This window comes from Siniperca chuatsi, linkage group LG24, assembly GCF_020085105.1.
Source record: "Siniperca chuatsi isolate FFG_IHB_CAS linkage group LG24, ASM2008510v1, whole genome shotgun sequence".
NCBI lineage: Eukaryota > Metazoa > Chordata > Actinopteri > Centrarchiformes > Sinipercidae > Siniperca > Siniperca chuatsi.
In genome coordinates, this window is record NC_058065.1 from 9,336,351 (window position 1) to 9,362,670 (window position 26,320).

Here is a 26,320-nt window from a genome sequence, read left to right on the forward strand (position 1 = left end):
GGGAAGCCAGTGAGGGATTATGTCTCATATCAGAGATGAGCAAGAATGAGGGAAAGGGAATTGATCAGTACAAACTGAAAGAAAAAGAAAGAAAATACAAGAAATTAAAAGGCTGTGCTTTCAAGAGGTAAAGTTAACATTTGTAAAATTTTGAACTGATTTCCAAGACTAAGCATAAAAGATTCTAAGTAACATTTATATAAACTGTCATCATGAAAAAGACCTAGTCAATAATGATTAACCGCACAATACCATTTAAAATTATCAGCATTATTTCCACTGGGTTTGAAAATCCTTGAAGACTTGTAAATTTTAGAATAATAAATTCAACATTTTTGAAAAGGAATAGATGGCCTTGACAGTGCTCGGTTTATTTTTCCAAACCCATAGCATACAACTTATTTAAAAGTCAGTGAACTTTATGTTCAAATGGCCGCGACAGCCAAGTGCCTCCACACTGATATTGTAAATGAAAAGATCTTTATGTATGATGTGTTTTGATTGATGTTGCTTATCTGCCAATGTGAAAACTGTAGAGTGGAGCCTTTTATTTTAAGATGCCAGGACAGTGTATTTGCCATTTATATTTCTCTCACAGGATTTTCTGGACATTGATTTACTGTCTTATTTACAGTGTTGTGACAGTACAGGTACACAGTATTTCTTTGCTATTCAGTTCATGTTTGAACTCCTGATGTACTACATGTGTAATTTCATGCGCAGAAATCAGAAAGTTATAACGGCACTAATTTCCAGTTCTGTCAGTCTTAAAGTGTTGTATGTTGTATTAGTCGTTTTCTGCAGAGCTATTTATCTGTCACATCTGCGAAACTCCATACTGCCAGTGAAAGCTGGCATGACAAGTGTAATCTAAAAGAAAGCAAGGAAAGCATCCACTGTAGGTTTATTAAGGCTGCCAGCAGATATAAATGCTTTACTGTTCTGAGGACTGTTTCCCAAAAGCATCTTTAAGAGTAACTCCACACTAGGGCTGCCACTAAAAATAATTTTCATTAAAAAAAAAAAAAAAAAAAAAAAAAAAAAAAAATCGATTAATGTGCTGATTATTTCCTAGATTAATCATCACAATTTCCCAGAACCCACAGTAAAAACTTAATGAAACAATCTGTTGCACTGTAGCTTGTATGGAGGTCAAGGGTTGCTGCACAGACCCATGGATGTATTAAGAGAACTGGATATCATCCTGGCAACCAAGTCATCCCAAAAAACAAAACCCTGCTCATTGGGCGGATTTGCTGAAAAAGTTCTTTAGTCTTCCACATTTTTGGGCCCATACAGTAGGCAGATTTTTTTATCTTTGGATAGAGCCAGGCTAGCTGGGTCCTCCCGCTTCTAGTCTTAATGCTAATCTAAGCCAACAGTCCCCTGGCTCTAGCTTCATATTTAGCGTACAAACATGAGAGTGGTATCAGTCTTTTCATCTAATTCCCAACAAGAAAGCGAATAAGCATGTTTCCCAAAACTATTCCTTTAAACTGATTTTCTTGGAAACGGTGCTTTGAGTAAACACTTCACATACTCTTAAGACAAAATTACCATACCATAGATTAAAGGGCGCTTCCTACTTGTTCACAAAAACACTCTTAACCTCTAAGACTGATTGTTATCAGATAACGCGGCCCTGCACTGTACCCAGGCCTCTCTTGTCCACACAAACACACACACACTCAAGCTCTCACCTGTCGAGCTCTTCCAGCGTTCTTTACCTGCCAATGGGACCGGCTCCAACAACTGTCAATTATCCGTAAACCAATCCCACAAGCGATTGACAAGCCAGTAGAGCCAAGGATCGAGTTCAGTCTCTTGGGGATCTGTGTGTGTGTGTGTGTGTGTGTGTGTGTGTGTGTGTGTGTGTGTGTGTGTGTTTGAGAGAGAGTCAGTCAATGTGTGTGCCTTTGTGGAATCAACCAGCGACACTACTAAGCTCTGACTTCAAGCAGCTCAGGTTGACAAGAAGTCGATGGGCTGATAAAACCAGTGTGTGTGTGTGTGTGTGTGTGACAGAGAGTGTGAGTGAGTGGTATAGGCCTCATTGTCTGAAGACAGAGACCATGGGAACACATGGACACCGCTAATCCTTTAACTACCTTTAACTATGGAGAGAAACCACCACATAAAACACACACATACACAAGAAGTATGTTAGCCTACACTTAGCATCTGTTTCTGTTGAGTTCTCTTAATTTTATGAAGTCAGTAATGTTACCTCGTTAATGCTGATTGATATAACATAATAATGACTCAATTAGTCATAGCAATCAAAAAAGCTATTACATTACTTAATACCTATAGTTTGAAGGGGTCTGTACTTATCAGAAAAATGTCAAATTTCAAAAGTAATGTTAAAGTTTTAAGCCACAAAAAGCTTTCGTTTGGGGTGGATGGTTGGGTATAGTAAGTGTGTGACTTCTATGTCATAAACTGTAGTTCACATCCCGTCTCTTACCAACAGTAACTTCTAACTGATCTTTCTCTAGCTAAGCAGGGCTCCAGGGTGCGCACATGCGACCAAAAATCTGTCAAGTGCCACTAAACATTTTCATTGGTTGCACTGGTGTGCCTGAAATGTAGCAGGTCTGATTAAAAAAAATGATGTATAAAATATCTTAAACACCCACTGGGTGTGCAGTGGTGATGCAAATCCGCATGTACACATAAATAATCCACCTGCCACCCACCCGAACAAATTATTTTCTCGGACTGAGAGACCCGCACGGACATTTCTCTCCATCTCTACCTGTCCCTGAAGGCTATATTGCCACTGAAATGATGTCGAGCAGCGCAAGCTTTCCAGGTGATTTCTTTATTGTGCGTTGTACTGATGTATGAGAGGCTGCTGTCTGTCATTTTAAATGTTTCCATTCGTGCAGTAATGTCACAGCAAATATCGTTAAGCAGCAAAACTTAAAACTGTAGTTATAAACTTGACAGGACAGAGGAAACAGAATTACACTTCTAGCTTCTGAAATACATTATTTTAGACAGCTTTGATGGGGCTCAGGATTTATCCGGAGGACGGCTGCTTTACTCCAAACAATCTCACTGTATGACCATGGAATGTGTGCGTGACCTGTTGGATGTATAGACGAACACAGGACATTAATTAACATTAGATCCTGACCGATCCTGTCAACATGTCGGGAGATTTAAACGATCAATTAAGTTATGCTGCTGTGCGTAAAGGTACGTAAGGGTCATTTTTATGACCCGGCCCACCCGATCCGCGGATTATCCACAGGATCCGTGGATATAACTGCGATCCGCCCATCACTACTGGGAACAATGCTTTAGCTTTCGGAGCATCGACATTCTGAATTGAAATGTTAAAAAAGCACAATGTCTTCAACAAACACATCCTGTGACATCCTCTAGATATGATAATAAAATTTAAACACTGCTCATAATATAGCCAAAGAAGAGCTGCCTTTTATTAAATTCAAGTCTGTTTAAAAAAAAAAAAAAAAAAACATCTGCAGCGTCATTCCTGTTCATTTACATGTGTTAAGAAATTACCAATGTGTATGGGAACTGACAAAAAAAATGTGATGCTTAAAATGTATTATTGGGTGCACCTAAATTATGTGCTGGTGCACCTAAATAAAAAAAAGTTAGGCGCACCAGTGCCACCAATGTAAAAAGTTAGTCTGGAGCTCTGAAGCTAAGTAATTTTAGTTGCTTAAATGTAATCATCGGGGGTGTTAGATTAGTAAAAGCTCATATGAGTCGCTTTTGAAACAGTCAGATGGGACGTTTTGGATGGTACTGTACTGATATGACTGGTTTTGTCGTCCAGGTATGACAACTTGTTGGAAAAATCCTCTGCTACAAATTGATGTGAAGTGTGCTTTTTTGTTTCCAGAGGCAACAACTGCAGTGTAAGAATGAGAAAATATTTCACAGCTACAATAAGTTAGTTATTACTGCAGAATGCTCAGCCACTAAATAGCTTGCTACTGTCAGCTTGCTGCACTAATCTGATTTGTTAAGTGTCATGTAAATGAGGAACTTGGTTTTCAAAATCTGGGTAGAGGAATAAAGAAACCTAATGGGCCCAGCTATATTTCTGCTGGAGAAAGAAGATTTCTTGGTCATATATAAGCGGCAACAGGTTTCTTACTGGTGTTTTACACGTATGCATGTGCATGACAGATACTTCAGACAGGATGAAGAGAAAGATCATTACTTGAAGTGATGCATCCTTGTATTGAAAACTATTTAATTTCAAACAAAAATTCACTCACCCATAAAGTTTAAGATGTTGTAGTAGTTTTTTTTTCAAATTATAACTGCCTTTTCTCTTATACATTAAATGACACCCCTCTATCTGAAAGTCTGAATGGAGGGTACACTTTCCAATAGAAGCAATTTCACAGTAAAACACCTATTTAATTATCTAAATTAGTTATGAAAATGAGCACCCTCTGTGTTACATGTTGCAAAAGAGGGAATAGGAATATCATTTTGACCCTGGGAAATGGATCAAATTCAGCAAAGCAGAGGGACACCTGACTATGGTGTTATTTAAAAAAGCCACAGACCAGAGAGATCTGACCACATTCAACTGAAAATAAATGTTCAAAAACACAGGAAATACAAACACTAATTTTGGATTAATATTCAGCCTGGAGTCTAGTCTGAAATTTTAACATTTTCAATGCATTTTGCAACAAATTTCACGGAGGCTTGGAACACTGTCATCACGGGAATGATGCCACAAACAAGACAATGTCAACCCGAAGAAAGGTTCAAGGATGACTATTAACCTCATCTTACAACCTGTGTGTGTGTGTGTGTGTGTGTGTGTGTGTGTGTGTGTGTGTGTGTGTGTGTGTGTGTGTGTGTGTGTGTAGGGCTTGGGGCCATATTAATGTCATGAGTTTAATACTCTAATTATTCACCTTTATTGTCCCCATAATACAGGCCTATCAATCAGAACCTGATTCTGTGTGTGTGTGTGTGTGTGTGTGTGTGTGTGTGTGTGTGTGTGTGTGTGTGTGTGTGTGTGTGTCTTTGACAAAGAACCTGACTGAATGCCGAATCAAAGAGGCAACTTTCAACTCCTATCAGATGACTGCTGGGAGAGGAACAGAGAGTAGAGGTGGAGGGAGATTATTTTGTTTTCTACTTAGTGCATTTAGTTGTCCTTTAGCAGATAAGAAGGTGGAATAAAATAAATAAATAAACGGCCACATCTGCTTAATAAAAAGGAATTACTATTCACATTTACTTTTCTGTGTACAAGTATTGCACTGTCCTTGTTTGGAAATAATCAACTCTCACACACACACCTCTCAATAAAATCTTGGTGCTCAATATATCTGACATATCTGGCAACTAATGAAAGTTAACAGAGTGCATATTGATTAATGCACTTTATTCAACTCATTGTCAGTTGGGATAAAAGGCCTAGCTAATTATTTTGGGTCATTACAGGACAAATTCTCAGTACAATCTTGGCATGGGTTAGCAGCTCTAGAGTGATTTAAATGGAAACTTCGGTATTTTTCAACTCGGACCCTATTTTCCCATGTTTTTGTGTCTAAGTGACTAATGGGAACAACAATTTTTGAAATTGGTCCAGTATTGAGCTAGAGCGCTGCAGCTGGCAGCCACAATATATCATTCTTTGGGGCAACAGCACGCCGTTAATGTACATCCACTTTCTTGCCACTGACAGGCTTCAATTGTTATTTTAAGTGTCTGTCAACATTGTGGAAAGAAGGCTAAATTATTTAATTTTTTTAAATGGGGGGGGGGGGTTCCTTTATTTGATAGGAACAGTTGAAAAGACACAGGAAATGTGGGAGAGACAGTGGGGGATGACATGCAGCAAAGGGCTATGGGTAGGACTCAAACCTGGGCCGCCACGGCAACGACCCAGCCCCGCACTTGGGGCACACACTTTAACAGGTGAGCTACCCGGGAACCCCATCACACAGATTCTTGTTGTATTATGTTAACACAAAATAAAGAAGAGGCAATGCTGTAAAAGCTATGGTGGAGTCGGACACAGAAGATGTGTTTTGAGGAGTTTATATTAAATAAATAAAAGGCCTTAACAAGTACTACCCACACCTTTATTGTTGTCAGTTTAACCTTACATTACATGTTTACATGTTCGGTAATAGTAAACATATTTTACTGCCGTGGTCAGGGAAGAAGCTTTGCAACAAAGAAGTGGATGACACCAGTCGGCTCTAGGTATCAGCCCATCCTGTGTTAATACTGTATTCAGCTCCACAATCCTTGAAAACTTCCCGAAGGTTAGAAAACTTTACCAAGTACCACAGCTTCCCAAACATGCCTATTGTCAACAGCTCCACCTTGAGAATCGCGGACCTCAGAAGCATCCAAGGTTGGAGGAAAAAAAAAAAAACAAAGCTGGAGTGGCAGAGAGTGGAGAAAAAGAGAGATGAGGAAGAAAGATGAGAATAAATGCTAACAAAAGTGAATACAGTTTTCCAAGGCTGCTCAGATTGGATCTATTCAGCAGTGACTGAGGACTGTTGAGAGGTAAACATGTTAGACAGTGAGTGTGTGGATGGAGTTTAGTTGTATGTGGGAGAGTGTAGGAGTTTGAATTCAGTCTTTGTCTTTAAGTGAACCCAGTTAAATGGAAGGTAGAGGAGAAATATGAATCCTCAGTCCAAACCAATTGATTACATACAAGGTTAGCTACTGTAACAGTGAAATAGCCAGACAGACAGACGGACAAGACAAACAATGATATCAAGATCATCTATTCTCTAGTTGTGTGTCCTTGCTCCTTCACGTCATCTATCTCTTGCACAGTATTATTTTTAATTTCTTAGTCTTGGATTATTGTGTATAAAGAAGTAAGTAAGACATTCCGCTGGTATTCACAGGATCCTCTGCTCGTTCGAAGAAGAGGATCACAGGACCACAGCGGCTCAGGTTCGATTCCGACCCGTGGCCCTTTGCTGCATGTCATCCCCTCTCTCGCTCCCACCTTTCCTGTCTCTCTGCAGCTGGCACCAACACCAATTTATCAATTAGGTGCTTTTGTGATATAAAACATTCTATAAACTTTTTAGCCCTTGACTTGACCCTTTCATGGCTCTTTAAGAACATCAAGCTGTATTCAAAACATTGGAGACACGATTTCCTCTGCAAGTACAGTTAAATATAAGTCTTTACATTTGCTGAGCGGTAGGGGATCGCGGGAGGAGAGAGCCGGGGGCAGAGCCAAAACTTCTGGAGGAGTAAACACCCGGAGTCACACCGGATTCTGATCTGGAGCCCTTTACCGGCGGGAGAAAAGCGCAGAGTTTTGTTTGTTTTTGTACTTTTGGGGTTAAAATGCGGATTTAGCTTCACTCTCGCTTCTCAACCTGTCTGCAGCAGCAACCACAGAGGTGCCGACCTCCACTGTTGTTATTGTAGCCTTCTGTGGGCCCCCAGAGCTCTGTGATACTACTTCGTTTATACAGAGACCAGACAAAAAACGAGATTGCTTGGAGAAAAGTAAGCGAGGAAGTTGGATTACCTGGTACATTTTTAAAAATCGGCTTTGCATTCAACACGTTGTCAGCCTCAAGGACAATGCGTATTGGTTAAAAAAAAAAACACTGAATTTAAAATGGCTTTGAAAATAATTTGTTTACAAAAACATTTTCAAAATGGGAAGATTTGCTGCTTTTTTCTGTTTTACACTATTGTAAATTGAGTATCTTTTTCAACTGTTGGTCGAACACCACAAGCGATTTGAAGACTTCAGGAAATTTTGATGGGCATTTTTCTCAATCATTTGACATTTTATAGACTAAAAAATGAGTCAGTTAATGAAAAAATGGGACAAATTAATGAATAAGAAAAACAACTGTTACTAGCAGCCCTAGCCTTAACACGCCATTAGTTTTGGCCTTGAACTGGTGATGATGGTGTGCTGAGTCCTCTCTAGACCATCTCATCAGTGACAGCTCAGAGCACTAGCCCTCAGTCCTCTGAAGGACACAAGTTCAGACAGTGTCTTTAGAAGGAGAAGGCACCGGAAGAACACTGAACTTTATCTGGCTTTTCAAGTGTTTTCTGTTCAGGACACTAAATAGCGTCCTGAATGCTGAACTCACTGGTGCTGCAATGCAGTGGTGAGATCACCAGAATACACATCAAGTGAGTTCAACTTTGATCTTGTAGTTTTCATTGTCATGATGCAGAAGAATCATCGTGCAGCAATTGACAGAAAACTATTTAAAAGTCTCGAGAGCATTCTGGACCTGTAATGCCCTTCAGATGATAATTTAGTGACACAGTACAGCACATTTTTATGATTTGTTGGTGATTGGTGTTCAATGTTTGCTCTAAAATTTGAGTTTTGAAGGTTTTTGTGGCATGTCAGAATGAGTTCCAAAGTTGCCACAATAAATGGAGAGGACATTATTTGCTTTTGGGCACCTATTCATTCAGACTTATTAACCCAAAGAGTGACATTGGACAAAACAGGAAGATACTCATCTCTCTCACTTATTCTGTGTGTGTGTGTGTGTGTGTGTGTGTGTGTGTACGCAATATACATTTTTCAAAACCAGTATGATTCAGACAGAGCTCCTCTTGAATTCATTTCAATTGCCTTCTTGCTTTCTTCTTTCTCTGGTTGACCTGGCCTAATTATCCATGTAATGATATAACCCTGGGTGGAAAGGGGATCTCCCTGTCTCCCAGACACACACACACACACACACACACACACACTCTCACAAATAAACTCCCCATTCCCACAGAAGACCAAAAAGCCTCCTGCTGAAAGAAGCGATGGAAGGGAACGAATTTCACCCACTAATTAGACTCGACCCCGCCTCGTATTCACAGCGTGGAAACATCCAGGCCATGAGAACAGAATATCATAGAACAGAAAAAAATAAAAAATAAAATAAGAGTTCATGTGTGTATAACTCCTTTTATATGCCACAAACGCTTTCCGGAGTTGACATTTATACTTCAGTAAATGGAGAACGACTAGATAAATGGGCAGATACCTTGAAACCAGTGCAACAGCATAGTGAGATATGATGGACAAATGTGGAACTTAAAAACTCTGGCTCCTTTGATGCATGTATTCAACTTCAATTTACTTGAAATTGAATGGTTTTAAGCAGTGCGGGTGGTTTTGCTGTCCATTCAAAACTTTGGTCCGGAGCAAAATATAGTATCTCGACAACTTCTGGCCAGAGTGCTGTGAATATTGCTGTGGATATTCATGGTCACCAGAGGATGAGTCATAACAATTTGCTGACCTCTGACCTTTCCTGTAGTGCCACCTGTATGCCAAAATGTCAACGTTAAACAATATATCTCATACAAGCAGATCACCAAGAAATTTGTAGCACATTTTGCCAAGAGGATGAACCTATATGATTTTAATGACCACAATCTATTCCTGTAGTGCAATTTCTTATTTTAACCCAACTACAATTAAAGCTTTAACAAGAGCTACATTTTCTGTTGACTGTTTTTGTTTTGTCAGCTAAAATGGGCATTGCAGTCTCTAATGGCTTTAGACTTTAAATTGTTTTTAGTTCAACTGGAATTAAAAACACATGAATTATTCAGTTTTTACTTAGGCATGAAGGTAGGGCTATGCAATATGTCAAATATATTCGAATATTAATTAATGTGCGATATAGCAGATGACCATACCGCCATATTCGAGTTTTCAGTGTTTCCGCCGGTCGCGGCTGAGGGGTAGTTCCGTTACTTTAGTCGGTCATAAAGTGTGTGGATGAGCTCAGGTTGCAGTATACTAGTGAAAGGCTGTGTGTTGTGTTTGCTGCCACAGAAAAGAAATAAAAAGTCCCTGTTTATGTAACGTTACTACGGCGTCTTCTGCTCTTCACAGCAGTTGGTCCAGACTGAGAACAGCTAGCTAGTTAACAGCTAACTTTATGTGTGATTTTTTTTGCTGTGGCAGGGAAAAAAAATAAAATCACAAGAGAAAACGCGATCAATCATCTGATCGCTCTGATTACTCTACCCGCGGTTCCAGCTCCGCAGCTCCAAAACATATTTGGGAGACCTCCAGTTTTAGGATATTTTGATTGACTTTAGCCTGATTCGAAGCAGCTTAGTAGCTACCTGTTCACAGTCTGGACCAACTGCTGTGAAGAGTACAAGAAGACGCCATAGCACCGTTACATAAACAGGGACTTTTTATTTACTTTCTGTGGCAGCAAACAACACACAGCCGTCCAGTAACTATTATACTGCGACCTGAGCTCTTCTACACACTTTATGGCAGACTAAAGTAACGTAAGGGAAAGGCTCACTTTCACAACAACACCGCTGGTTACCCACAAGGCCACTTTCCTTAAAGGGGGAGGCTCAGCAGATGCAGTTGTGGGTGTGCTAACCAGAGGTGGAAGTAGTATTCAGGTCCATCACTTAAGCAAAAGTACTAATTCCAACCCCACTGTGAAAATACAAATAAAAGTTCTGCAAGTACTCATTGCGCAGTAAAATGCTCCCCGTCAGTGTTTTACTATTATATCTGATGTTTCTGGATTCATATTACTGCTGCATTAATGTGTACATTGCATTTTACTGCTGTAGATGTTTAAGGTTGAGCTAATTTTAACTGCTTTATATACTGTTGGGTAGTTTCATCTGCAGCAATGCATCATATTCTACAAGATCATATCATATGTTTGCACTATTTGAAAATGTTCGGTATGTTATTTTAGAGAAAATGTATATATATATATATATCGAGATATATCGTATATCGCGGCATAGCCTAAGAATATTGAGATATTATTTATAAGACATATCGCCCAGCCCTACATGAAGGCACTTCAATTTGTAAAATCACAGAAAAGTAATGGAATCAACCTTTAACACATAGAGATAATACTGTGTAAGGCCACATTCTGACAGACAACAGCACTGCAGCCCCTTCATTGATTTGAATTTGGGGGTGTCAACACAGAGGGCTGGGACTGTCTGGTAAAAACGTTGAACCTGGCTCAGCTTTTGCTGCAAAGCAACATCATCCGGCAAGACGCTGCGGTGGCCAATCAAATACTTGCCAGCTCACATTCCTGGTAGATTACTTTGTAACATGAACACCGTACTGTATTTCTACTGTTCACCTCATGATCATTGTAATGAAAGAACACTATTGCCATCGTGACTGTTGTTGTAAAATCCTGTCTCACAGTATCATAAACCACTGCGCAGTGTGATTTCCTGGATCCTATTTCCTTGTCTCACCGGTACCTGAAGCAAACGCTCCCTAACTCTAATCTTTCTGTTTTGTCATTTGTATTGTAGTCTATGCAAGTGTGTTGCCATACATTTGGATCTTGCATCAATTAATTAAAAGAAAGGAAAAAAAATGTAAAAACAAATAACCATCAAAAACACATACATCGTGTTACATTCCATTTGGCATAGTAGCTGAAGTACAGCTTTTTTTTTTTTTTTTTTTAACTACAGAACACAAACATCCATCAGCAGGCCTTTGAACAGTGAGGCAGGTCAGAGCAATTATATGAGATCGATAGCCGCTACACTTAAACACACACAGAGTGAGACATCAGGGAGAGACTGACAGAGTGCTCTTGGATAGAGACTCAGTGTGTCTCATCTATCTTGCTCTATTTATCATTACATGTTTGACAGTAACTGTGTGGTGACTCTGTAGCTAAGGTGAGCAAACTGAGTTTGTTAAGCAGTTGAGGTCAAAAGTCAAGGTCATGACAGGTAGCACCTTTTGTGATCCCTGACGTGTGTGTGTGTGTGTGTGTGTGTGTGTGTGTGTGTGTGTGTGTGTGTGTGTGTGTGTGTGTGTTACCAGTGGAGTTATGTGTTACATTTAAAAATTATAGCCAACCTCCTTATACAGACAAAGGGCAGTTTAGGAAGTAAGATCACAAATAAGTGTGCTCTTTGTTTATTTTCTGCAGCTTGGTGGGTTACTCTCAGCGTGCTACTCTTTGTCAGATGTTTTTAAAACACTCTACCTTTTGAAAAGCTACCACTAGTAAAGCAATCCACAAAAACTGAATGATGTTTTTTTTTTCCCTGTCTGTGGCTGTGTGAAATTGAGGAAAAGACACTGGCAGGAGAAACATGCTGGCACATTTTCAAATGGTAAAACATCTGAACTCATTTAAATGACATTGAAGCAGAAAGAGAGCAAAAAATGGCCTTAACTGGTTTTCTAAACATGTGCAGAGCTTCAGGTGCAATTCAGCAACTGGATTTATTTGGTGATTTACAACATTATCTCAGCATGTGGCTACATCTTGTTGTTTATATTTTTTACTGACAAACCAACAAGGTCTTAGCTGTATAAAGCTTAGAAGCATAATAGTTTTAAACAGTATAAGTTTTAACCAGCAGAAGTCACTGGCTATTGATGACACAATGAAGAAACTACAGTGAATGTTTCTGTCTTATAAGCTCTCCAGATTGTGAGATGATAGGTGTGTGAGCTAGACTCTCTGCAGTGCCGGCTGGTAGCACCTCTATGGACGGGGACTCCGGTCAATGAGTAAGGCTCGGAGTGTTAAAGCCAAAATCTTTAATGATCACTCAGTCGACATTGAAAAGGCACCAGGGTGTATTCATGAGGTTAAAAAATAGGATAGCATTCAATTCATCACCAATAGGCAGAATACACGTTCAATTATCTGTTATTATCTGTAAATCACTTGGATTATGAAGCAACAAAACACTAGCAGAACAGCTCTGCAGCCAAAGATGCGCTGTGCTGGCAAAGTAGTGTAACCACAATAAAAGGCGACCACATGGCAGACTGCGGCTAGTGAAAAGGAGTATTGCTTGTTAAGCTATTTAAACAAATTGCAAGAACTATCACTCCTTAATTACCATCAGAATGTGTTATTCTAATTTGTCTGGAAACTAAACAGAAAACACCTAAACTAACAATTCCATAAAGGATAGTATGTGTCACATACTGTATAGTTTACATATATCGTTTATTTTAAGTTATTATAGTTTAGTTTAAGTTTTCTATAGCAGCGTCTTCTTCACCTCATTCTGGTGCACCAAGCTGTAATGGGCTCATTACTGCCCCCTGAGGCCAGAGGGCAGAAAAAACCCCACTGGTCCTTGGTGGTTTGTGAAAATCGACATTTGCAGTGGGTGATTTTTTCCCTACTGTGGTCACAATGGGGAAACAATGAGTCCTTTCCTAACTTGAAAACTCGTAAAAAAAAGGGACACAATGGTGAGATTTAAGCTTTATCTGAAGTTTTTTTTTTTTCAGTTTTTCAAGGAAAACGCTTCAAGGTTGAGGACTAACTGGTTAGTTCAGCAAATGTAAGTCTAGTTAACTTGCCCACCTCCAATAAACAGCAGCGCACAGCTGCTTCCCTGAGCTTTTCTATGGGAACCATCCACTGTTTCATCCACTGTGTGGGAGACACTCCCAAACGGGTATCGCTGTGAAGAACTACAACACTGTAGCACACAAGGTGGAACCCCATGTTCCCCTGGCATACTGGGTATTATTTATACCAAAGGATGTTTGTGCTTACAAATAATAATAATAATACCTGCAGTACGTGAAATCAAATTAAATCTGGACAACATAAAGCCACTGACAATTTCTCCAAATTATATACATTTTAGAATTGTTCCATGTGAATTAAGCAAATATCTCTTATGAAACCCAAACATTTTATTATATGCGATCTACAACCATTACACCTCTCCTTGGCTCAGTTGTGTTTGATCAGATAACATAAGTCAGGATTAATAAAGTGACAAAAAGCAGTATTATCAAAAGGAACCGATGTGGACTCCTAGTGAAGTTTGAAAAGCAAAGAGACTCTATTCCACTGCTCACCCTGCCATGTGTGTCAGTGTGTGTGCAGGGACAGAGGACAGGCCACATTTATTGACAATGGCTGCTTCGCTCGATAAGAAGAGACATAAAATCAATCAACCTGATTGGTAGACAAGAGGGAGGAGGAGAGTACAGAGGGCTGGAGAGGAACAGCACATAGCAGCACAAAAAAGGGCTACATATAAATAAACAGTGTTGGAAGAAGAACTCAGATCCTCCACTTAAGTAAAAATACTCTATTACAAGTAAAAAATAACTCAGACATCTGAAATGTGAAAAGAGCCCCCACCTAGATTTTTTTTGTAAGGGGTCACAAGCAAAAAAGGTTAGGTACCACTGGTTTAATCTTTAACAATGTGTTGTATTTTATAAACTGATCATATGTTTTTTTTTATGTAAAATCTTAATCTGAAAAGTAAAGCTGTCAAATAAAAGGCAGTGGAGTAAAAAGTACAATATTTCTCTCTGAAGTAGAGGAAGATTATTAGGAAGATTTATCAGAAAAGAGAGCGTAGGAAGAGACTGTAAACTACCACAGACAAAACACAAACACTTAATTTAGTGTCTGAATCACTAATTGTGATTTAGTTACTGGTGAGAAAAAAGGGAATGAGTTTGTAGCTACCAGCACTGCTTGGAAGAATAGCAGAAAAACGTCAGCTTTCTGCCACTGGCACTTGGACTCCATTCAGCACTGAGAAGGGGGATACACGCTAATCTGATTAGTTTGTTTCTGCACTTGTAAGAGGAGACAGTCAGCAGTGTGATGCAGTCTGTGTCCCATATTTAGCCTCCGCCAACATAGCATAGGCTATCACCTCTCTGCTGCTCAGTGGCGGTTCTGGCTCATTTAAACCACAGGGGCCAGACTGGGGGCCAGCTAAATTAACTCTGAAACTAAGAGCTCATTTTAGCATAAGAACTTTGAGAGAGATTTATGTTCACATCAAAAATAATGCACATATCATAGATACATGACTTACACACATTCCTTGAGCATTTTCTTAAACAAAAATATATACAGTACTACAAGTCATATACTCTGATACAGGTACAGATCAGGTCTGAATACTGAAAAAAACATTCACTGATCTACAACTTTTTCTTCACATCAAAAAAGTATCAATGCATGTATCAAATACATGCCTCTTATCTATATGGTACACAAAGTATAGTCTACAAGGCCTACACAGGTACTTAGCTCAATACACATTATACAGCACAGCTTAAAAGGCAAAGCAAGACCTCTCACAGGCTCATTCACAAGTTACAGGCAACAGGTGATTAAACAACCAATAAAAAGGCAAAATGTCAAATTATTCACAGCCTCGGCGGGCTCTGTAGACAGCAGCAACAAAACCAGCAGCTTCGGTGTCCAGGCAAACAAGATACAGAGCACAACAGGACTTCAACCATCAGCAGGAACACAGCCAGGAGTTAAATACAGGCAGGCAGCCACGGCGGGACATTTAACCATCAGGAAAGAAACCAGCCAGCAGACAGACTGTATCAGACTCACGTTTGTCGTCTCAGTCCATCGTGAAGTATCCACTGATGGTTTGACAGTCATTTTGTTTGTTTGTTGACAGAAGTCTTCGTGTCCTCTCTCCGTCGCTGCTAGCTTAACAGTCTTTGAAAAGCAGTTAGCATCACTGTGAAGCTAGCCGACTAACGGAAAACCACCGGTTGTTTCATTTAAATTATGTTGTTAACTTTTTATTATGTGTGGTCAGGGTGTGACAGGCTTCACAGTTCACTTCAGGGTTTCTTTTCCAGCGACGAGTCGTTCACAGTTTAGCAGTGTCATTACAGTGGCCGCGGCTTTTGATTGTTTGATACTTAACTATTTTTTAATCAAAGGATGCCAACTTTCACCTGGCGTCCCTTCGGTAGACTTCAGGAAGGGTGCAATCTCCTTTTTGACCACACACCCTGGCTGCCATTTACCAGCCGTTACAACCCAGAGGGGCGCTGTTTCACTCCCTTGAGGGAACCCAAAAAGTGAAAAATGGGGAAGACATGAAAATGAAACAAGTGTTTGCTATGTTACAAAGAAAATCTTTTTTTTTTATTATTACAATTACAATTAAAGTGATAATGAATAGTGAGGGAGTCCTGGCTTGCCTTAGTTCCTGAGGGAAAACCGGCATGTATGTCTCACTACTTCCTGCATTGGCTCTGAACTTGACTCTGGATATAAATCAAGTACAAGAATCCTCCAGTATGAACATGATTCCTAGGAGATGGACCTGGTTTCCAGGACCCATACTCTGCATCCTTGAATGTCTTTTTTCCATCTGAAAACAACCTTGTGTTTCACTTCATCCTTTGCTCCCTCAAGTCAAGTAATTTTTTTCAATATATCCCAGAATCACAGATTTGTCAGAGGCTATTACAATCAGCAACAACATGACACACTCAGTTCAGATAAGGAAAAACTCCACAAAAATAAAATAACAAATGTGCTCAACATAAATTCCACACCTCTGGAATAGTAACAAAATAAAAGATGAAAACAGTTCAGAAAATTAAAGATACTGTCCTATTTAAACATACTTTATCAACATAAAGAAACATTAACAAAGTTGGTGTTGGTGCCAGCATAATAACCACAAACATGACATCTGGAGCTCCCATATGAAATGGAGAATTCAGCAGTGGCCTTGAGTGAACGGAGAAAGCTGTGTGTGCGTACAGTATATTGTTCATGTGTACTCCAGATGACGCCTACAGCCCCTTAAGCTTTCAGCTAACTAGAAGTCTTTACGGCTCAGATTGTCTTGTATTGTATTGCATTTGATTCTATTATGTGTCAGGACATTGACGAGAGTGACAAAGAAGTGACAAGACCGGAGGATAGATAGATAGATTTAGTTGTTTGGTGAGTGTGTGTGTGTGTGTGTGTGTGTGTGTGGATGTGTGTGTGCATCCATCCTCAAAACATCTCCCTTTAAAAGTCAGGCCATAATAATGAGAAAGCCCTTTGTACGGACAAAAGCGGAGCCCCCCCCAAAAAAACAATGTGTACTGAGTCATAAACAATTGGTGGCAAATTACAGCAATTTCACAGCTAATTCGTAGATTTCACGTGTGGATGCCTCCATCACCTCCCTCCATTTAATGCTGTGAATAGAGACACATGCTGACATTACAACCACGAGATGAGATTCAGTGTGTGTGTGTGTGTGCGTGTCCGTGGTGGGTGGAGGTCTTAGGTCTAATGATTTAAGTCTAGTTTGAGTGTCAGACCTACTGTTGGGCACAGAAATATTCACACGCTGTTGTTACTACAGGTGACAAAATGACTGTAGTTGAGAGCTGATTGTTAATTGGTAATCAAATAAATCCATACAAATCAATTGCCTTGGATTGTTTAGAATGTCAGCTTATCCAGAGAGCATAATTATAATACACAACTCATGTGAATTTATAGCATATTCCCCAAAAATGTTTTTTTTTTTACCTTGGTAATCGACTTCCAAGGATGTTGAATATGTCTTTTTAATTGTTTTATTAGTTTCTAATGTTTTTGCAGCTTCATTTTTCACCCATGACCCATAACAGGAACATTAAAAGGTCAAGCAGGTCAATTTGGGCAAACCTTTATTTGGATATATTTTCCTTTTTTTGCTGTCTGTCAAGAGACACTTCAGCTCTCTTCCCTTTATTTATAATCGTTGCACATGTATTTTAGTCCTACCCAGAACATTTTGTGAGTAGAGGTGAAGTACTCGAGGATCGAAGTGAACGAGATTCGACTTCAGTACAGGCTGAAAGTCGCTGCAGAAGACGAAAAAAGAAGACCCTCCACACTATATTTGTTGGTGGTTTTCATTCTGCAGTCGGCCTGGATGAAAGCAGTTAAAAGGAGCTTAGTGGTGGGAAAACGTGGGGAGGTTAAACACCCGATGGGCAGCAACGTTCCAGACTAGCTGTAGAGGGAGAAGATGAGGGGGCCCAGGACTTAGCCCTGTGGAACGTCTGTTACCAAGCAGCGTGGTTCATACACAGATCCTTTCCATGTCACCCAGACGGAGCGACCAGAGTAACCAGAGTTAGACGAGAAGATCGAAACCCCTTACATCTGTATGTTAAATGTGCAATTACAGCCAGCAGCCGGTTAGCTTAGCTTAACACAAAGACTGGAAATGGAGGGAAACAACTAGCAGCTAGTCCAGAATGTCTTGACCAGGACAAGTAACTCCATGGAGTCTCTGCTGGTTGCCTGGCAACTAGTCCTAGCTAAGAAATAGCTTGGAACATAACCCCCCAGAAAATGTCTTTGGTGATGGTAGGCAGATTTTGTTACCTTTGGACAGGGCCAGGCTAGCTCTTTCCCCCTGTTTCCAGTCTTTCTGCTAAGCTAAGTTAGCCATCTTCTGGCTTTAGCTTCATGTTTAGCGTACAGACATGAGAGTCTGACGAACTTTTGCTTTAACCCTCATCTCACACCGAAAGAGGATTTTGTGCATGGCACTTTACAGGATTACCATTAAATTCTCATATTTTTAACAGTCACCTGTTGCTTATTGCTGCTGATATCTAGTCAGTGCCTTTGATTCTGAGTTACATGCAGACATTTCTCTGCCAGTCCCATTTCTGTCTCTACCGTTTCATTATGTGTACTCCATATGTTGAGTATTTTCATATGATCGGGGGTGTGAATTCATCTTAATCTAACATTCTTTGTTACAGCCCTCACAAACACACACCTACCTCAAAAAAGTGTGTCATTATGTCTTACTATTGTGCTTCAAGCCATCCAACCTCAAGCAGTTCAAGATGAAGGAAGCCTAAACTGGTGGTGAAAAGGTTGTAAAGGTCTTGGTTACACCTTAAAATTACACCTCCCACCTCTCTATATATTTTAGATTCTATACTAAGTAATACACCATAAAAATGAAATTAAAGGTAGACATACTGCATATTTATAGTTGAAGTTTTTACAGTTGATGAAATAGGTGGTAAAACATTAAGACTTTGGTCGTTATGCTCTCAGTTTAAAAATTATTGAATGAGTCATTGCAATTAAGCTACTGAAAAAAAGCTATCTTGGGGAAGGTAAAAGAGGTCTGCGCAACTACAATGAAAATGCACAGCCACTTTTCACCATCTGCTTTTCATATTTTTTCCTTCTTCCGCACATTTCACCTCTGACAGTCTTGCCCTAGATATTTCTCCATCCTTGTCAGACACACTAGCAGGTCTCATCGGCTGCCAGCTGTGGAGGAGAGGACGTGGAGATCAGCGCAGATGAGAAGTGAAAAGGATGAAGAGAATCCAATCGATCCAAAACCTCCATTCTAATCTTGTTGACGTCCTCAGATGGTGCAGACAGCTGCCCTGAAGCAACTTTGGGGAACACATTAAACCTAAAAATTGTCTTTTTTTTTTTACCAGTTCCTAAGTGTCATTTTCAACTGATAGTTTAGTTTGAGACAACACAGCATACGTGAGCACAGGTTGGCTGGATGCACACGCTCATGAAACATCTCTTTTGATTGTATTTCATCCGCTTCAGATATTTAGAAACTCCTCAGGTGCATTTGATTTTTCAACTCAGATCTTTTAAGGCCTCAGAGAGGTCTGACACATCAGAAATACTCTACTGCAGCCCTGTGGCTGATGCATGAAGTGCAGCTACAAATCATCACTGATTAAATTTAACTATATTGTATGAAAAAATAAGTCACATTATTTCAGATTTCCACTTCTGGCTTTTATTTTCAAGCAAATGTACAGTTGTTTGCCATTGATAGCTACAGAAAGGTTGGCAAAAATCCACAAGTAAATCTTGATATGACTCTGTTAAAAACTGTATATAAAAAGACCCCAAAACTGTACATCAATTAACATAGCTACATTTATATGTTGTGTGTGTGTGTGTGTGTGTATATATATATATATATATATATATATATATATATATATATATATATATATATATATATATATATATATATATATACTGCATCTGGGTGTACAGCAGTTTATAGATACTGTTGGTTATGAGAAATATAGAACACTATAATACATTGTTTAAGAGAAAGATAACATTCTGTTCGAAGGCTGTCAGTTTAGGTGGTCTTGAAAGATCAAGACAGTCAGGACAAGAGTGATTGGTACAATAAGACCTTGAATCCACCATTAATGGCTTTGAAGGTTTCTACAGCAAAGTGTCAATCATCAGACGAGACGGTTCAGTGCAGGGGTGTATCTGAGCTAACGCCACAGAAATCTCTTTTTTTAAATCTTTAAAGCTATGCATACATACATGCCCAGTGTTGTTTTGTCACAACTCAGTTTGGTTGTTCGAATACTCTTCTACATAAATAAGACACGTCAAATACTGTCTCCCGAAAGTAAAAAAAAAAAGTAACATGATCTCTAACATACATATAAAAAGCACTGCAGTAACTGTAGGTATTTATTTTGTAATTTATGTGGATTCCACAGTTTTCTAACGACTCTCCAACAGACAGAGACACAGGAGGTACCTGACTATCTCTTGGATAGATTAGCTCACACAGAGAAGGGGGTTATGGCAATAATTAGGATATTCTGATAATAAGACTCCCAGATAACTTTAAGAGCTAAAATTCAGTTAGGTTTGATTAGATAACTCCAGTCATAAAGAATAAAAGCTTGTGTGTTCGTGTTCCTCTTTATGAGAACTTCTTCATTCTGTTGTATCCCACATTAAGGATTTGGTGAGTGTTTAAGCACACATACACATTTCCAATAAGTGATGGAGGGATTATACATGACATGTTTGAATGTAAGACTAGGACAATTGTAATACTTATTCACTACCACATGGCTAGTGCTCTGAGGCCACATTTTTTGCATCTGGTCATTTACATGCAAGGCAATACTTTTACTTTAGTTTGATTACAGTCATCAGAGTAAAGTAATCACTGTTTTAAGTCCATCTCTGAGCAAATTAGCCCTGTGGTCATTCTGTATGAATTCATGTATACTGGCCCATTAAAAAGTTACAAACCATCAGCCACTTCTGACAGGACAATGGTTTCTCTCTCTGTCAAAACCTAATTTGAATTCAGACAGAAGTACATTCAAGATTCATTATGAGCATTAAAGGGTCAGTTCACCCAAATTACAAAAGAACATACAGTATTTGCCATCTAGCCATGCATTCTGTCTCCACCCCAACACAGTGAAGATGAATGAAATTTCATTTGTGCTGCTCAAATTGTTGAAAAATGACATTTTAAACAGTGTCCCTGTTACTCCGGATAATCCTCAGACTTCACTGTGAAAAGTTTTCATGGTAGAAAGTAGTTCCAATGTGCATGTCCAGATATTACTAGAGGTGAGTGAGAAAATATGTTTTTTCTTTTGTAACTTGGGTGATGTGACCCTTCAATATGCAAATCAGAGCCTGAAGTTCAGAGACAAATTCTGCGGATTTTACCACAGAATCCAACAGTATAAGCACCCCTTTGCGTTGCTGTTAATTATATATAAATATTGAAACAGAAAACCAGAATTTTGAGAAGCAAGTCAGAGATGTTAAAATAAAAAGGAAACATACACAGAATATTTGTAACATTGATTGACTGCAGTTGATCGATCGAACAGAGCTGGAGCTCTTCAAGTTTTCTATCTCATTAAAATAAAGATTAAAGACAACATCACATCAGACAGATATCTTTCCAGTGAGACCTTCACTCACTCTTAATGTGGTAAAGGGGAATTTTACACATTATACATATCAGAAAACGGTAAAAATAACATTTCAGAGACAGATGCCCTCCTGGACATATACAAAACAATAAAAAACAGATATTAAACGTAAGTCATTGAATGTTTTGGTGCAAGAAGTAATTAATTTATCAGTAGTAATATTTCAGTGCTGTGTTTGTTCCAAATAAGTCTACTTGGACAGTATAACCTGCATAAAACAAATTTTTACATTCACCTTTTCACTCACTTATCCATTCTCTGTCATGCCTAGGATCCACACCATACGATCCAAATGCCTATTTGTTTATTATTTTTATTATAATTATTAGTCATAAATTTACCATAAAGCAAGCAAAGACAGAGAAACTACCACAAGGCACCTAATGTAAAGCAGCTAAAAGTATCTCTAGCAGCAACAAGGCTTTGGTTCATAGAAGTACTATTAAAAGTAGAGTACAAAACATAATTTCTACTCTTTCTCACAATAATAGATGGATGGATAGATGGATGTATGTATGGAGGAATGGCTGAGAAGATGCAGAAGGGGACAGACGAGAGGATGATGATGATCAGACGGGTGGAGGCGGCTCTCACCAAGGTAGGAAAACTTCCACGTCAGTATCACTTCAGAGGGAGAATGAGAGAAAGACAGAAACAGACAGACAGCTAGAAAGAAAGACAGAGAAGATGAGTGTTGAAACAGGAAAGTGTGAGACAGATTTCAAAGACTGCACGGCGCAGGCCCTTTTCAAGGTAGAGAATCTCATTAGACTCTTGTAACACCACCATAAGGCTTTTAAGAGCATTAGCACTGAGCTATTAGATGCTGACCTGCAAACTAAAATACCTTACACTCTTACAGTACATTCTGCTGACGCCATTAGGTGGAAAAACATCTTTGACATGAATGGGTCTGAATGTCTGATACCCGAATTTCCATCAGTCTATAGCTAATAAACTAAAAGCTACTATCTAATAGGACAAACATGGATCAGTCCTTTGGTGAAAGACAGAAATATTATAAAACCTTTCAGAACTTCTGCTAATTGACAAACTCCACTCAGGGCAGCAGGGTTCAGTGACTTCTAGTTTTACACTCAGACCCATCTTAATTTCACCATTGATGATATAAAAAAGACCTTGGGGTGCTCCCATTACTATTCTCATCCTTAATTAACTGGTCAGTTAAGTAATGAAATAGTTTCTAACTTTGAGAATGCACACAGCAAGGTACAGAGCTATGTGAGATACTGTGTACAATACAATAATAATTTTGCGTGTAAAAAAAAAAATAGGTAGACTTTTTGAGAAATAAGCTTATTTGCTTTCTTGCAGAGAGTTAGATGAGAAGATTAATATCAAGCTCACGTCTGTTCAGTAAATATGAAGCTACTACCAGTAAATGGTTTGCTTGGCTTAGCACAATGACTGGAAAAAGAGGGAAACAGGGAGCCTGGCTCTGTCCGAAGGTAACAAAATCTGCCTTCAAGCACCTCTGAAGCTCACTAATTAACATTTTATATTCCTGGAGTCTCCGCTGGTTTCCTGCTACCTCATGGTTCCGACAAGTCTCCAGGAGGTCACTGCTCCCGGTCAAGAAATAGTCTGGCACATAACCCCCGTATAATTTAGGGAACAAGTGGGTCCTTTTTTAAATTACCCTTAAGACGTCCAAAAAATCTCATATTCTTTCTAGTGTTTTACAGAACCATGAGTGTGTACATTGACCTATAGATACCACACTTTGCCTAGCACTACACTATATCTATAAGTTGTTGTCTAAAGGACGTCATATTGTCTTTCTGTTTCTTTGGTAAATGGTCTGTGTGGAAGATAATGTGGTATTTACAAGGTGACATTAAGGCATTAAGAAACAGCCAGGAAGCCGTTACATAGCCACTTCTACTGGATTCTATTACTAAAACAATAAGGCATAAAAAACTTAGTTTCTCTGTATATAGCAGTATAGATAAATATAAGATGAAGGTATACAGTTAAAGTGCTTTAAAGACAATAAGACAGAAGGAGATCCTGCAGAGATGAATACAACACACACACACTAATAACTGCTACCTATCAGCACACACTCTAGACTACCTACATGTGAGTTCAAGCATAAGTGTTGGATATGGGGCTAAAGTCTGTCTTTTTTTCTTTAAGACATAATATACAATGACTAATAAAACAGGAAAAAAGACCAACTCAGATCCACTTCTCCAACACTTAGGCTTTACTGCTCAACTACACCCCTCCTTACAATGTTGTAGGACCCCAGAGTCCTAGGGAGTATTTCGAGATAACATGTTTGCACACAGGCAACACCAGTTAGTCCTAAAAAGTGGCAGAACAGACAGAGAGAAAGAAAGAGAGAGATGGTAGGAATGAAGAAAAGAAAATGTTTGGTCAGAGAAAGCTCGAGCTGGCTTAAGCACTGTTACTGTCTTCATCATCATCAGCAGCAGCAGCACAATCACAACACATCATGATTATCGCCATAATTGTTTTTCAAAAAGTCATATAAATCCTAATAGTTGGAATAAAGTACACTTCAGCTGCCAGCTATAAAAGACAGGCAGACGTAAAGGGCCAGTGCACATATTTTCAGTAGTGACACAATACGGTTTAAGAAATCAAAGCTCTTGAGTCTCTTTGTTGTGACATCAAATCACTGAGCCCTTGTTGCACGTTGTGGCAGCGAGCGAGGCCCTGTGGATGGAGTCCTTTTCCAGAGCCGTCCCATAGTGCTTTGTGCCATACTTGGCTGCTGACTTGGGAACAGTTATGAAGGTCACTTTCATTGTAATCCCTTACAGGTAGATTACATCTACTTGCTATTAGCAACATAGTCTGTTATTTGACTCCTGGCACAGTAACATAAATAAATTAATTTCAGTTACTTTTGGGTAACTTTACTTTCCAGCTCTGCTCGCAGTGACCTGGTCAGCTTCTGGTACCAATTTATTAGAATTACTCCTTCACTCAGTTCAACTCCAAATGGATGCCATTGTATCTGATATCAGAATATAAGAATAGAAAAACACCAGACAGAAATACATTAAACTGAGGTCTCTGGCCCCGCCCCGCTGTAGGCGTGTCCCTGCTTCGAGTGGCGGGAGCCATCGGCAAATTGGAGGAGGGGGGTGAAGGTACGGTAGTCTGGCATTTTTTGCCAGCGTGTATACATGATTTTCTTGCTAAAAGATTCAGACCTTCGAGGGTTCTGGGCGTTCCTTTGGTTGCCCGAGCCTTGCCGGTGGCTGCCAGCCTTGGACGGGGCGTGGAGAGACGCCAGGGGGGTGAACTCGGACAGCTGGCCCTTGTAGAGTTTATCAGTATTCTGTATGAGTGTAAAGAGGGAGGAAAAGGAAACAGAGAAGAAAACATGTTACTTGTAGCGTACTGTGGAGTTCTCTCAGAGAGCAGATGGGGGAGACATTGTTATTCCAGCTAGCCAGAATTCAAACTGTGGATACATGCTGTACATTTGTGTATTTTAGTCTAGTCTAGTCTAGTTTCTCATGGTTTGGGCTAGTTTTTACTTGCAATGAATGTTTTTCCAACTTTGTGGCATCAATGGAAGGGCCTTTCCTTCTTTCAACATTACAGTGCCCTCGTGCACAAAGCAAGGTGGTCCACAAAGCAACGGATTTCTCAGTTTGGTGTGGAAGAACCTGAATGGCCTGCACAGAGCCCTGACCTCATCAAACCCATCCAACACCTTTGGGATGAACTGGAAACGCAGACTGTCTGGCTGAATGGGAGCGGATAATGTCTGCTTCTTGATCTATTCAATACTTAGCTAATAGCTCCTACAGTAGCATCTGCATGTTGACATCATCAGTACTTGCTATATCAAGTCATTTTTCTGGGTGCTTCACAAGCTAACCCATTTTTTTCCAGGGGTAACAGGGCTAACTCTTCTTATAAAAGGGAGGTTATGGCTGAAGGGAGGATGGCCAAATGAGCTACTGCAAAAGACAAGACACCTTCCTCTGTCAGTAACATGAACCTGGACACACTTCTGCCTTACCAGACAATTCACTTGTTTATATAATTTAAGTATTGCATTGCCTTTAATCTAAATGGCCAGCTGTGATCATAATGTCCCCTCCACTCTGTTCAGACACAATCAATGCAACCCAAGCAAATGAAGTACATAAAGAATATGTAAATTAATGCATACTGTAACACCATACAACACCTAACCAAATCATGCAAATGGAAACATGACAAATAAACATGCATATATGTTCAGTGCCACAATGAGTAAAGTCCTCAGGCTCTGCAGCGATGCTAAAATGTGTTACTAGAGGGCGCCAGAGCTCATGTAAAGATTCCCCCAACAGGATGCAAGTGTTTCATACAATACCTGGAGTTTTTCGATCATCAGACTTTTAAACCCTCACAAAGACACACACACACACTACAACTTACATGTTAGTCAGATAGAACTCTCAGAAGTCAAATCTCTGAAACCACACACCACGGCAAAGTAAACCCCATTACTGCAGGATGTTAACGCCAACCACCATTACCCAGTCCAGCCATTTACCGTGCTGAAGCCCTCTAGGCTTCTGTGACAGCTACTTCATCTAGTAAGGAGTCAGAACACCGGTAGGCCAGGGCCCTCTGATACACTCTATTATCCTTCACACGCTATGGACACACACACACACACACACACACACACAGACACACACAGACCCACACACATACATTCAGAGACTAACACATTAATGGTATACCACATACACGTAAAAA

General features: G+C 39.6%; 1 protein-coding gene and 1 long non-coding RNA gene across 7 annotated transcripts in view; both read right to left on the bottom strand.

Moving 5' to 3' along the window:
• Positions 1-17,739, bottom strand: part of LOC122871808 — a 93,731-nt gene extending 75,992 nt beyond the window's left edge. The window contains exon 1 of the long non-coding RNA XR_006376933.1: positions 15,372-17,739. This is a non-coding gene — a long non-coding RNA (uncharacterized LOC122871808). The remainder of the gene's footprint in view (positions 1-15,371) is intronic.
• Positions 17,740-19,549: 1,810 nt separating this feature from the next.
• atp11a (ATPase phospholipid transporting 11A) overlaps positions 19,550-26,320 on the bottom strand; it is a 55,741-nt gene continuing 48,970 nt past the window's right edge. For 2 of the 6 annotated variants that reach the window (XM_044187846.1, XM_044187847.1), the window contains one exon: positions 19,550-24,896. In XM_044187846.1, the coding sequence (XP_044043781.1) occupies positions 24,615-24,896 (282 nt within the window). In that variant the 3' untranslated portion in view covers positions 19,550-24,614. Of the gene's footprint in view, positions 24,897-26,111; positions 26,216-26,320 lie in introns of all 6 variants that reach the window. The other 4 variants (XM_044187850.1, XM_044187851.1, XM_044187848.1 and 1 more) reach the window with 3 other exon arrangements.